This window comes from Chinchilla lanigera, unplaced genomic scaffold (genome assembly GCF_000276665.1).
Source record: "Chinchilla lanigera isolate Chin_1 unplaced genomic scaffold, ChiLan1.0 scaffold00083, whole genome shotgun sequence".
Classification (NCBI taxonomy): domain Eukaryota; kingdom Metazoa; phylum Chordata; class Mammalia; order Rodentia; family Chinchillidae; genus Chinchilla; species Chinchilla lanigera.
In genome coordinates, this window is record NW_004955484.1 from 8,358,722 (window position 1) to 8,373,128 (window position 14,407).

The following is a 14,407-nucleotide window of genomic DNA, read 5'->3' on the forward strand; positions in this document are numbered from 1 at the left end:
AAAAAAAAAAAAAAATAGAGACAGGGTTTCATTAAGTTGTTAATTTGCATAGGCTGGACTCAAACTTGTGATCCTCCTGCCTCAGCCTCTCAGAATGTTGGGATTACAGGTGTGTGCTATCATGCCTAAGACTCAGACTTCTAAGGAAACTTATCATCATCATACCCTGGAGAAAGCTTAGACCCAACTCTTGAGTGGCAAAGAGAGACTAAGTGTACAGCAAGAAAAGGAAAATTAGAGACCCCATCAGCCAGGGTGCTAATCACTGGACAGAACAGTGGTTTCCTGAGGCACAGATCTTGGAGGAAGGATTACTCAGCCCAATTTAATTCCAAGATTCTCCTGAGACTCCAGGGACATCCAGATGGCTGGCTGCACTTTCTTAGCATGAGTGCACAAAGGTCCTAGACCAACTGCCTAAGAATCACCCAGAGCACTTTGCTAAAGCACAGCTTTGGGGTGAGGGTGTGTGTAACTCAGTAACAAAGTGTTTGCCTAGCATGGGTGAGGCCCTGGCTTCAATCCCCAGCACCTCAGGGGAAGAAAAGCAGTTTCTTAGACTTCAAATAAACCAGAGTGTCATCCAATAGTCTCACCTCCCCAGGTGATCATAAACACAGCTCTGTTGTTAAAGGAAGGAGATGCCCTTGGCTAAAGTTTCCCTAAGATTTCTTTAAGGACTCAGTAGATCTTGTTACCCTTACTACCAGTCTGCTCTGACTCAGGAATGAACAGCTTCTGAAAGCCAACATGCTGGGAAGACACTGCCAATTTCACAATATTCTAGTATTTTGTTGAGAGCTGACTTTGGAAGGGAATGCTGAACCCAAGTCCAGATGAAAAGTACACTGTAAGATAACCACTCATTTCTACATACTACCTCCCTCCAACACACACACAAACACACACGCGCGCACACACACACACACACACACACACACTGCCACCCCTTTATAGGAGGGTCAAAGGGTCAAGTTTTCCTATTTGTGGTCTGGCTGTCACAGACCCAAACCAGGAGCCACTGTAACCCCCAGATTACTTCTGGGACCCAATGATGACCCAAGTTTCAAGAGCTCATAGGCCCTTGGCTGGCTTCCTGCAATGATCTCAGCCACCACAGAAGGAAAGGGCTCCTGAGGGAGAGCCTGACATGGTCCAGTTGACCAAGCCAGCCTGGCCCGTGAAGCCCACAAAGAGATGCATGGCACTCTCTTGCACTCACTGATGGATTCCAACATGCACACAGGAGGAACTAAGCCGTAAGCTAGTGAAGTCCCCACAACCTCCTCAGGAAATCAGAGTAGCTCTTGGGGACGTCCACCCTTCTTCCCACCTTGGGCCCCGCTTACCCTGGCACAGTTTAACAAGGCCCATGATGATGATGGCAATGAGCGCTAGGACCTTGGCATAAGTGAACAGGTCCTGTACTCGTGTGCCCCACTTGACGTAGGCACAGTTCACAAATGTCAGCAGACCTAGAAAGAAAACCACAAAGTCACCAGCAGGCTTGAGCTGAAGGCACACAGTCCTAACCTCTGTTTATACAAAATACTACCTCTACCCTTTCTGCCTACGTTAGAGGGAAATGGACCAGTGAGAACCACACAGGAAGATCTGCTCTAGCTGACGGCACCCATGGACGTCCTAATACTACTGACACTCCAAAGTATAAAGGCACGCATGAACACATATTCATACATTCTGACTGCCAGAGTCACTTTTGGAAATTCTCCCCAGACTCAAAAATGACCTCACCTCACCCACTCTTCCCCACCCACCCTCCCCAGATTCCAAACCATAAGAAGCACAAGACCTCTACAGCCACATCAGATAGTGGGAACAAGAAATACCCATAAAGCCAGGTGTGGCAGCACATGCCTGCAACCCCAGCACTCTAGGAGGCTGAGGCAGGAAGACTGAAAGTTTGAGCCCAGCCTGGGTAACCTGGTAACTTAAAGAGACCCTAAGTCTCAAAATAAAAAAAAATAAAAAAAGGTCTAGGGATGTAGCTCAGTGTGAAGGCAATCAATCCCCACAGCACAGAGGAGTGCGGGTCCAGGGCAGAGGGCGATAGAAGGAAATGAGGTAAATTTGAATGCATGGGACAGACCATGTAGAAACTAAAGACAGTGTGGGGCTGGGGATTTAGCTCAGCAGCACAGCGCCTGCCTGGCAAGCGCCTGCCTGGCAAGCGCAAGGTCATGAGTTCGATTCCCGATACCAGAAAAAAACCAAAAAAAAAAAAAAAAGAAAAAAAAAGAACTAAAGACAATGTTTTTTATGTAAATGCAAAAAAAAAAGTCAGTTATATATCTGAAAATTTCAAAGATATCCTCTCCAATCAAGTCTCACAAACCCCAAAATGCAGATGTGCCTATTCACATTTTATAGCTGAAGAAACTGAGGCTGACAGAAGCTAATGTCCATTCCTAAACTCACATTTCCAAGCCCAAATGATCACCCCACGGCATTCCTATTCACACCACCCAATTCGCAGTTAATTGGGCCCTGGAGCCAGGCGTGGTGGCCCACACCTGTAATCCCAGCACTCAGGAGGCTGAAGCAGGAGGATCGTTACAAGTTCGAGACCAGCCTGGACTACAAAGTGAGCTCAAGGCCAGCCTGAACTGCACAGGGAGACTCTGTCTCAAAAAGACCAAAAAAAAAAAAAAAAAAAAAAAAATTGGGCCATGGAGAAGTGAGTCTTCCCAAAGGTGCCTTGAAGCCCAGCTCCTCACTTACCTCAGTGACATTTGGGGCCCTGTGTTGAGACCCAAGCCCTTTTTGAACCCCAGTAGTGAGTACTTTTTTTTCTCTTTCTTTTTTTAAAGACAGGGTCTCACTATATAGCCAAGGCTGGCCATAAACAGTGATCCTCCTGTGTTAGCCTCCCAAGTGCTAGGATTAGAGGTGTGTACCACATCTGGCTTGATACTGAGTATTGAACCCTGGGTCTTCAGCTGTGCTACCTCTCTAGCTCTTTTTCTTTCTTTCTTTTTTTTTTTTTTTTTTTTGGTACCAGGAATCAAACTCAGGACCTTGTGCTTGCCAGGCAGGCGCTTATGCCACTGAGCTATATCCCTAGCCCTCTTTTTCTATTTTTTATTTTGAGACAGGATCTTGCTAAGATGCCCAGGCTGCTATATCTCCAGCCTTTCTTTTCTTTTATTTTTTTGGTACCAGGAAGCGAACTAATGATCTCGTGCTTACCAGGCAGGTGCTTGTGCCACTGAGCTATATCCCCAACCCTTTATTTTTTGTTTTGAAACAGGGTTTTGCTAAGTTGCTAAACTGCCAAGGCTAGGCTTAAACTTGCAATCCTACTGCCTCAGCCTCCCAAAGTGCTGGGATTACAGGTATGTGCCACCATGCCCACCAAGGTCCTAGCACTTTGTTCCTGCTTAAAAAAAAAAAAAAGAAAAAAGAAAAAGGTCTGCTTTAATCTACAGGGATCAAAGGGTGAGGCTTGGGAGGAAGGGACACAGTGACACCTCTAACTGTCTCTAGCCTCCAAACAAACCTCATACATTATCACAAAGTCTTTGAGCCTACCAAAAACTAAGGGAGATGCTGGCTGTTATATTTAGAGAGTGTTTTAATTACTTTTCTCATTGCTGAGACAAAATGCCTGACACCCAAAGCTGAAGGAGGAAAGGTTCATTTAGCTCACAGTTTGTAGAGGTTTCAGTCCCTAATCAGCTGGCTCCAAACCAGGTTGGAACTGTACAGGAGAAACAGTTCTTGGCAGGCAGAAGGTAGCAAAGCAACAAGGGATGACTACAGCTCTTTCTGCATCAACCATCCACTAGACTACTTCCACCTACTCCTACCCATTTTGCACTCTCTCAGCCAGACTCTCTTTTCCTTATTTATGACTGATATACATATGAAAGAAAAGTCCTTGAAGTGCAAGTTCAAGCCCAGCCTGGGTAACTTAGTGAGACATTGTCTCAATACAAAAATGTGTTTTAGCCAGGCATGGTGGCACACACCTGTAATCCCAGTACTCAAGAGCCTGGAAGGCTGAGGCAGGAGGATTGCTGTGAGTGCCAGGCCAGCCTGGGCTACATAAGCAAGTTCAAGGCCAGCCTGCACTACATAGTGAGACCCTGTCTCAAAACAACAACAAAAAAGTGTTTTAAGGGGCCAGGAATTTAGTTCAGTGGAGCAGCGCATGCCTGGCAAGCATGAAGTCCTGAGTTCAATTCCCAGTACCAAAAAAAAAAAAGGTGACTGATTGATGGATTTTTGAGACAGGGTCTTGCTACGTAGTGCAGACCGGCGTTGAACTTGTTTATGTAGCCCAGACTAATCTCAAACTCACAGTGATCCTCCTGCCTCAGCCTAAAAAACTGTTTCAATTAAAAGGCTGGCGAGGGCTGGGGATTTAGCTCAGTGGCAAAGCGCCTGCCTGGCAAGCGCAAGGTCGTGAGTTCAGTTCCCTGTACCGGAGAAAAACCAAAAAAAAAAAAAAAAAAAAAAAAAGGCTGGCAATACAGCTTAGTGGGAGGGCCCTGGGTTTAATTCCCACTCATGAAAAAAAAAAAAAAAAATTAAAGAAAAAGAAATGTTCTGTTTTTCTTCTCCTCAAGCCAACAACACTCACTTCCAACGTCTATCTTAGCCCCTATTCTCTGAAATCCTCCAAACACACCAGCCAGCCTCGCCTGAGCTCCCACTCCTGATTCCTATAACATCCCCACTTTACAGAGCAGTTAGTGTCTGATGCTCTGGTCCAGTGGAGACTTGTCTCAAGTAAGTCTCTCCCTCCGGTGTTTTGGTCTTGTTTCCCCAAGATCATAAACTCTCAAAGGTGAGCAAAAGCATAGTGTGCTCATTGCCAACCAAAGAGGGGACCTGATGAACTCTGGTTAGAATCAAAGTGGTGATGGCTTTCACTTAACAGTCAATTGTCTCGGGTAAGGAAACTGCCAGAAAGATAGAACTTCCTCTAACTCAAAAGGAGAACAGCACCAGAACCAGCTGTAAAAAAAACCCACACATGGCAAAACATCCTTCACTTGCTTCAAGAGCTTTATTCCACACACGGCAAGTAACACAGGTCCTCACTAGTCAGTCCTACGGCGGTGGGGCTGGCAGCACAGTGGCCAAGGGGGAGGAGAGAAGAAACCCAAAGGAATGCATGCTACTGGGAGGTCTTCCCGGTGACCTACCCTGCTAATCCAAGTTCTGTGTGGGCTAAGCCAACACAGGTAGTTAACAGCTACCAATAATCCTCTGTTTGGTACAGTCAGCTATTCTGAGGTACTTTTCCAGTCCTTTCTTGGGAATTGCACCCCTTCCTCTAACATGACAGATTGAGCCAGACATCGGAGCAAAAGCTGGCCCTATTAGATTGTCTCTCCCAGGAAAGTGGAGTTGAAATACCAAGACACCAAATCAATCTAACGGTGGAAGGCTACTCTAAGAGTCAGCAATTATAGCAAGTCAAAGAACAGACAAGCCCTTAGTGACAGGAAGAAAAACCACAAAGAAGCAGAGGAAGGAAGCAGACGACAAAAAGAAGCAGAAGCGACAGAAAAAGCTTCGAGAAAAAGACCAGCAAGGACAATGCCACATACAGAAAACGGAGACAGGAAGGGAGGCAAGAGAGAAAGGGAAGAGGGAGGAGGGAGGGGAATAAGGCAAAGATAGACGGGAACAAGTGGAGAGAAACGAAAAGGTGGACATCCACAGGAGAGAGAAAAGACTGACAATACCCTGTTGTGTGTGCAGCCACCAAACGCGGAAGAGACTGACATACCCCTCAGCCCTAACTGGCAGACACTGACCCCACTTCCCCTCCCCTCCCCTCCATCCTGCTGCAAGCTTTCTGCACATTTGTTCCTCTCTGCACTCAAGCAAATGTGGAACACAGCAGAAATTCAACGACTGTGTACCAGCCTAATGACTGAAAGCCGCTCCTCTTGGAAGTCCCCGTAAGGCCTGATCCACAAGAGCAGCTGGAAGGATAAAAAAGCACTTGGCTGGTGAGACTGCCTCTGGAGAGGAAGATAAAAGATCTGGATCTGGAGAGGGAGGGAGCCTTGTTCCATGGTATACCCTTTTATGCTTTTAACTTAATCACCATGCACATATGCTTCTTTCCCAATGATAGTAATTAATTATCCACCATGTAGCAACAGCAGGCAAAGCCAGGAGCAGGGAATAGCGAGTCAGGTACCTAGAGCACAAAACTTAAGGAGCTCTTACTCTCATGGGACCCTGTGCAGAAACCTGAGTGAGGACATCCTTAAATGCTGCCCCAGGCACCGATCTTGCTTCATCCCACTAGACAATTTCACCGTCCAAACTATACTCCTCTGGGCCTCCCAGCACAGTCCAGCTCACCAGACTCTCCGAGCTCGAAGAAAGGCAGCTGGGCTAAGTCTTAAGGACAGGTGCTCAGACTCTACCTTCCCACCTCAAACCTGCAAGTCTTCCTCTTCTGACTGCATTTCCTTGCTGGACAAACTGACACCAATGAGCATGGGACTCACAGAGGATCCGCAAAGCTCTCTGGGAGTTTACTGCTGAGAAAGGAGTACCTGAATGATAGAGATCCAGACCCAAGCCTAAGGCTGAAACAAACCCACAAATTCTGTAGTAGAGACTGGCTGAAGGCTAGTCATCTTCCAGTGTCTATTCTCCCTTTTTTTCTTCTTTTTTTATTTTTCCTCAATGGTACTAGAGATTCAACCTAGGGCCTTACACATGTTAGGCAAGAGCTCTACCACTAGACTACACCCCCAGTTGGTCTCATTAAGTTGCCCAGGCTGGCCTCAAATTTGTTCGCCATCCCCACTTCCACCTCTCAAGTAGCTGGGATTAGAGACATGTGCCATCACACCCAGAAAGTGTAGCTAATATCATTTCTTTTTTGACACAAAGTCTCACTATGCAGTTCAGGCTGGCCTTGAGCTCACTTTATAGGCCAGGCTGGTCTCAAACTCACAACGATACTCCTGCCTCAGCCTCCCAAGTGCTTGGATTACAGGAATGCACCACCATGCTCGGCTCTGTAGCTAATATCATGCCTGCCCAAAACAGACATTTCCCAGCCTCTTCTTCAGGTACTTATGGCCAGGAAACTTAAGTTTTCTCCCAGTAATATGAGCAGATGTTTCATATAAGACCTCAGGAAGTCACTGGGCAAGGTGGCACATGGCACATGAACTGCATAATGAGACCCTATCTTGAAAAAAAAAAAAAAAAAAAAGACCTCATGAAGTATCCCTTTGTGACAGTGCGACAAAAGAAACCCCACCCCCTGAAGCACTTTTGAAGTTGTCCTACCAGCCTTCCTGCCTACCTCTAACATGAGAAATAAACTTCAGTGCATGAACCATGCTGCTTTAGGTTTTCTGCTGTATGAAACCCAAACTAATCTTGAATGATACATGTGCTTCCTGACAGAATGGTCCCTCTCACACTCTGCCCGATGAGGGGGTGGCTGGGTAGCCTGAAGCTACTGTCCCAAACATGCTGAGAGTCATGGTTCCCCTCTCCACAGAGGAGGGGAGGGAAATCAGCTCCTCCCACAAACAAGCTGGATATTACTAAGGGGCATTCAAGGGTAGAGTGCAATGCTATGCAAAAACAGCAACAACAGAGGTAGGGAAAGAAAAAAAGGTAGGGAAAAAATACTACAAGTCTATTAGGAGTGAAATTCTCTACAACAGTCCAAGGGAGGTCAGCTTTGCAAATGAAGATCCTGGAATCAAGAGCTACTTCTTAGAAGCTATATGTAATATATGTGCCTTTTAAAAACTTGTTTGTTTTTGTTTTTTGAACAGGATCACACTTCATAGTAGAGGCTGGCCTTCAACTCACTATGAAGCCCATACTGACCTTCAACTCATGGTGATCCTCCTGCCTCAGCCTCCCAACTGCTGGGATCACAGGCCTGCGTCACCACACTCAGCTATACAAGCCTTTTTTTTTTAAAGTATCTTAATCCAGGCATAGTGGTTTATGCCTATTATCCCAGCTATTTCGGCTGAGACAGGAGGATTACAAATTTGAAGCCAGCCTGGGCTACATAGTAAAATCTTGTCTCATAATAAAGTAAAAAATGCAAAGGATGTAGCTCAGTGGTAGAGTACTTCCTAAGGATGTACAAGGCTCTGGTTCAATCCCCAGTAGCCCCCTTCCCGCAAACACACACACATACATATCAAACTTAAAGCAAGGCAAGATGCATGTACCTATAGTCCCAGATATTTGGGAGGATGGGCAGGAAGATCATCTGAACCCAGGAGTTTAGGGCCAACATGGCAACATAACAAGATCTGTCTAAAACACACCTCTACTTGGGGTCTGGGGAATAGCTTGGTGCTGGACCACATCTTAGCATACACGAGACCCTGGATTCAATCTCCAGTCCCAAAAAAGTATCCCTTGTTTTTAATTATACAAGTACATTTAGTCTTATTATCAGAACAAACTATATATAGATGGTTACAGTCTCTGAGCAACATCAAGCTTCAGTCCTCCTTAGACTTACGTTATTCTCAGAACATGAAAGCTATCTATCCATAGCAACAACTGACCAAAATAGGGGATAGTATCCTTTCTACTCAGAGCTTTGCCTAGGCCTGAGTCCAAGGCTGCAAGAGACAATGGAAAGACATACAGGGATCACGGTGTTTCTTCACTCCAATCTCATCTATAGCAGACTCTTTCCCCGTCCTTCTCCTCCTCACTGTCAACCCTAACACACTAACACTCAGGAGGACGGAATCTTGGCTCTGAGCAGGCCCTGGGCTGCAGAATGCCACTCTATCAGTGTGAACTACTTCCATGTTTACACCTTCAACATGAACACTGGAAAGGTAAATACTTTCCCATGATGTGTTTGAGTCAACAGAACAGGCAGGATCCTTAGATCAAAGGCCACAAAGATAAATGGGGTAACAACACCTAAGCCAGAAACATCACCCATCTCCAGCGATATCAAGTAGTCAACCCCTTGTGAGTAACTTGGTCTGCAAGCGCTCCCCAAGACAAGCAAACATTTCTAGGAAATTTTAACTTGATAAACAACTGATATCTTGCAATACTAGTTGTATGTCATGCTGAACATGATCGCAACTGGTAACTAGTTCTTCTCTCTGTTTCCCTTTCCTGCTCTCTCCTTCCCTCACTCCTCTGATGGTGCCTAGGGCACGGGGTGCATGCCTGTAACATGAACACTTAGGAGGCTGAGGCAGGAAAACTTCTGTGAGTTCAAGGCCAGCCCGAACTACATAACAAGGCTGTCTCAAACAAACAAGCAAAGGCTTTAAGAGTGAGACGAATTATTCTTGCACACCAGGATTTTACTGTACTCTTACAATACTGGGCACCCGGGTTACCAAGAATACAATACTGTTGGCCACCTAGCCAAAGAGGAGACCCTATGTACCTATATACCCTATGTACCTTATCATTTCCTATAAGTGAATAAGACCCCTAAACTTACTGAGTTCACTAGGTAGCCTAAGGCCCTACCTCATCAGAGTAAACTCCAGAACCACAGAAACATACGAACACAGTGCACTTTTAGGACAGAGAAGCCTTCTGACACTTGGGGCCAGGTAAGTCTTTATTGTGCTGGGCTGCCTTGTGCACGACCAGATGTTCAGTAGCACCCCTGGACTCCACCCAGTGGATGTTGACATACCAGTAGTATGTTAACCAGAGTACCTCCAGACATTGCCAAATGTCTCCTGGAAGACAGACGCACATCTAGTCAAGAACCAATACTGTAGGATAGTAAGTAGCCAAGACAGCCTGAAATCCCTCAATAGCTGCTTGAATCTCCCTGCTCGTGCAGCCTGAGAAGGGCGCATCGCAGCTAGAAAGCCAGGGTCTGAAGCAGCAATGCTTTGGGGCCAAGAAAGTAATACAAATAGGCAAAGGCAAGGAAGTCTGGGTTAAAAAAGTCTGGGTATAAAACGAGAGGAAGTAGAGGTAATGGTAATGGACTGGGGAGAGTATACTCCGTTTAAAGCGAGTAACAATGTAGGAAAAATGATCCTCTGAAGCCTAGCCAAAGTAACCCCATTTTAACCTGGCATGGTGGCACATGCCTATAATTCCAGCACTTGGGAGGCTGTGGCAGGAGGACTGACATGAATTCGAGGACATCCTGGGCTACATAGTGAGTTCAAGGGCAGCCTGGATTATATAGAGAGACCCTGTCTCAAAAAAAAAAAAAACCTCAAAAATCAAAACAAAACAAAACAAAACAAAAAACCCAAAGTATCTCCGTTTTGTAGTGAGGAGGCTGGTGCCATACCGCGGTACACCGCTATGGCTGGACAGTGCTTCTGAGATTGCTGAGTTCCTGATAAGGATGGAACGGGGACAGAATACACATGATTTTCCCCAAGGAATCTTCTTGTCTTTGATCCTGTTTTTGCTGTTTTAATTAAAACCACACAAAAGGCGTAACTTAGCAAAGGAAGGGTTGGTGACTTCAGTATTGCTGCAGCCTATAAGCTGTCCACCACTGCCTAAGTAACCCCTGACAACTCACTTACTTTACTTCTGAGTCATTCTTCAGACCATTGGAGCCCTCTCAATTCTGAAGCAGATGTTTCTTTTACATCTCTTTTTTTCTCCTTTTACATCTCTTTGGGAAACTTTTTTTTTTTTTGCATTGTTGTTTGTTGTTTTGGAGACAGGGTCTTGCTATGCAGTTCAGGCTGGCCTTGAACTCACTATGTAGCCCAGGCTGGCCTTGAACTCTCAGTGATCCTCCTGTCTCAGCTTCCTGAGCAATAGAATTACAGGCATGTGCCACCACACCCACCTTCTCTGAGAAATTTACAGAACAGCTACTGAAATCCAGCTGATTGCAACAGGCAGGAAATTAGGTACAAGGTTGCCATAGCTTTTGATTTTCCAAGCGAAAGGGTAAGTCCTGATTTCTAAAATGTTGGCAACTAATTAAAAATTACTTAAAACATTATGTAAAGGACTGGGATATAGCTCAGTGGTAGAGTGCTTGCCTACCATGCATGGGGCAATAGGTTCAATACCCAGTCCTGCAAAACAAAACAGACTAAAACACCACACAGGCCTAACAAATCCATCGGTAGGCCAATTCTAGCCTTTGCCCTAGATTTATTACGTGGAGACTTCCTGGGCCCTCTGTTCTTTATTTTTTTTTTCTTTTTGAGACAGTCTGGCTATACAGTTCAGATTATCCTTGAGCTCACTTTGTAGCCCAGGCTGGTCTCAAGCTCACAACAATCCTCTTGCCTCAGCCTCCTGAGTGCTGGGATTACAGGCGTACACCTCTGTTCTAAATGTAATTTTAATCTACCCTCTCATGGCTGTAACTTCTTCATGTAGTCTTCCAACCAACAAGCTGAAGCACTCTTTCTTCAAAAATGATTTAAGGTAACTTTAATTCATTTCAAAAACATGTACAGTTATTATATCCAATTAAAAGGAGTATTACACTTTAAAAATACTGTGAGGTGTGGTGGCACATGCCTATAATCCCAACACTGAGGAGGCCGAGGCAGGAGAATCACCACAAGTTCAAGGACATCCTGGGCTAACAAGCAAGTTTAAGCCAGCCTGAACTACCTAGTGAGACCCTGCCTAAAAAAACTAAAAAAAGGGGCTGGGGATTTAGTTTAGCGGCACAGCACCTGCCTGGCAAGCACAAGGTCGTGAGTTCAATTCCCGGTACCAGAAAAAAAAAAAAAGAATTCATTTAAAAAACAATTAAAAAAAACAAACAAACAAAAAAAATAAAAATACTGTGAATTCATTTATTTTCAGAGATATTTAAGTACTTTCTTTGATTGAAGCCTCTGAGAAAGTACCAGGAGCAAATGTAAACATTTGCTTGTGGCTGGAGGTGTAACTCAATGGTGGAGTACATGCTGTATGTGTGAAGTGCCTTTAAAAAAGTGCCTTTAAAAACTCATCTAGGGCCGGGAATGTAGCTCAGTGGCACAAGCGCCTGCCTGGCAAGCACAAGGTCCTGAGTTAGATTCCCAGTACCAAAAAGAGAAAAAACAAAAAACTCATCCAATGGAGAAATATATAAGCATCTTGTATTCAGTTAGGCTGAACCACTCTTACGTCTCAATTTCCAGACTAACTTCCTTCTCTCATCCTTCCCAAGCCTCACCCTGGATTCATTGCAGATCTTTGGTCCCCTCCCCCCGCCGAATTATGACCTAACTGGTCTCTTCCATGTAATGTCTCTTGAGATCAGGCTGCTCCCACTGCCATACACACGCAAAGGGACTCCCTCCCAGCATACCCTAGCTCTTTTTAAATCTTGATTCCAGGACCTAAGTTCCAAAAATGAAAATACAGTAGCCAACCAAAAAGCCTACTCAGTTAAGAAGGAACATGGTTTTGTGAACTGGCCCTAGTTCTGAAAAGTTCTTGCTCTCAAATATGGATTCTCAAAAAACCTGAGCTTCTGAGATAGGCAGCTTACAGAATTCCAATCCTAAGGGCTGGGGATATAGCTCAATGGTACAAGTACCTGCCTGGCAAACACAAGGTCCTGAGTTCAATTCCCCGTACCAAAAAAGCATGTATCAAGCTGGGCATGGTGGCGCATGCCTGAAATCCCAGCACTCAGGAGGCTGAGGCAGGAGGATCATTGCAAGTTTGAGACCAGCTTGGGCTACAAAGTGAGCTCAAGGCCAGCCTGAACTGCATAGCAAGACCCTGCCTCAAAAACACACACACACACAAAAAAAAAAAAAAATGCAGAAAGATGCCCTTTTTTGTTTTCTTCAACAAAGTCCTGAAAGTCAAGAGGCACAATGTGTGCTGGGTGATCCTTTATTGCTAACTCCAAGGTACTCTGGATCTATTTTTAACATATAGGGCATGATAAAAAAATACAGTAAATAATTTAAAACTATTAAATGATTACATTAAAAGACATATTGCCAGTAATCCCCTTGAAAATATTCCCTTTTGCTTTCTTTTTTTCTGTTTGTTTTGTCTTTCTGAGATAGGGTTTCACTATGCAGTTCAGGCTGGCCTAAAACTCACTTTGTAGCTCAGGTTGGCCTCAGACCCACGGGGATCCTCTTGCCTCAGCCTCCCACATGCTAGGATTACAGGCATATGCCACCACACCCACCTTGTTTTGTCTTTTTGAGACAGAGTCTCATTATGTAGCTCAGGCTGGCCTTCAACTCACTATGTAGCCCAGGCTGACCTCAAACTTGTGGCAGTTCTCCTACCTCAGCCTCTTGAGTGCTGGGACTATAGGCGTGTGCCACCATACCTGGCTCCCTTTGCTGTCAACACCCTTATCCCATCATTATTGCCATTTTCTGAAGTAGTTCTAGAAGTTCTCTTTCATATCTTTACTTTAGAACACTGAGGCTGCCTCAAAGTCCTGAATCAATTCAAAATGGTCACTCTGACCTTGGGGAACAGTCAGCGTTGCTGAGTAAGTCCGTTTTGTTTTTGTTGCTGTTGGATGGCACTTGGCCGCATTTACTATATTTTGATCACACCTCATAAAGACACAAATGAGGTCTTCCAGGACTGATTCAGAAAATGGCAAGAATGATGGGGCATGTGTGTGCAAAGCAAGAGGGAATACTCTGAGAAGGATTAATGTTAATACATCTTTTACTGTAATAAAGTGTTTTTTTGGTTTTTGTTGTTTTTTTTTTTTTTTGTCTTTTTGAGACGGTGTCTCACTATGCAGTTCCGGCTGGCCTTGAGCTCACACTGTAGCCCAGGCTGGCCTCAAACTCACAACGATCCTCCTGCCTCAGCCTCCCGAATGCTGGGATTACAGGTGTGCGCCACCACACCCAGCTAAGTTTTTAAAATTTAAGTATGTGCCATATATTTTGTCACACCTGTACATACAGCCAAAGCTTTTGTAAGCAGAGGTAAGGGAACAACATAGTATAATTAAGTGCTATTGATAGCACAGTGCTAAGAAACACAGCGATCTTTGGGCCAGGTATGCTGGGTAGGTTCACAGCAACCTTCTCTCCTTTCTGTGATTTCATACACAATCCCCCTTTCTTACTCCAAAAGAGACAGAGGAAGATATACAGAGAGCCACTGGTATCTCTCAACTCCATCCTCAGGAACCTAAATGTAGGGTAGAAGCCATTTTCTTCTCACTGACTGTGGGCATAGCTTGTTTACAAAGTCGGTTTACACCAGTGGGAAAAAGCCATTATGGTGTGATACCTGCTGCTTACACCAGGCCATGGCGTGGCAGTGGCAGAAAGGAGGGGTCTTAGGGGCTGAGAGATAAGGGACCTTCACAGTCTAGGAGCCTATCTGCTCATGGATGCCTTCACACTGGCTTAAGATGGAAAGCTGGGATATAAAACAACTCTTTTTAAAAAATAAGTAATAAAGGCCTTGACAGGGACATCCCTGAGTTAAGTCACAACTAATG

General features: G+C 45.0%; 1 protein-coding gene across 9 annotated transcripts in view; it reads right to left on the minus strand.

Annotated features, from left to right (window-relative positions):
- Slc7a6 (solute carrier family 7 (amino acid transporter light chain, y+L system), member 6) overlaps positions 1–14,407 on the minus strand; it is a 48,307-nt gene that overhangs the window by 23,214 nt on the left and 10,686 nt on the right. For all 9 annotated transcript variants that reach the window (XM_013503922.1, XM_005403582.2, XM_013503925.1 and 6 more), the window contains exon 3: positions 1,350–1,475. In XM_013503922.1, coding sequence (XP_013359376.1) covers positions 1,350–1,475 — 126 coding nt within the window. The remainder of the gene's footprint in view (positions 1–1,349; positions 1,476–14,407) is intronic.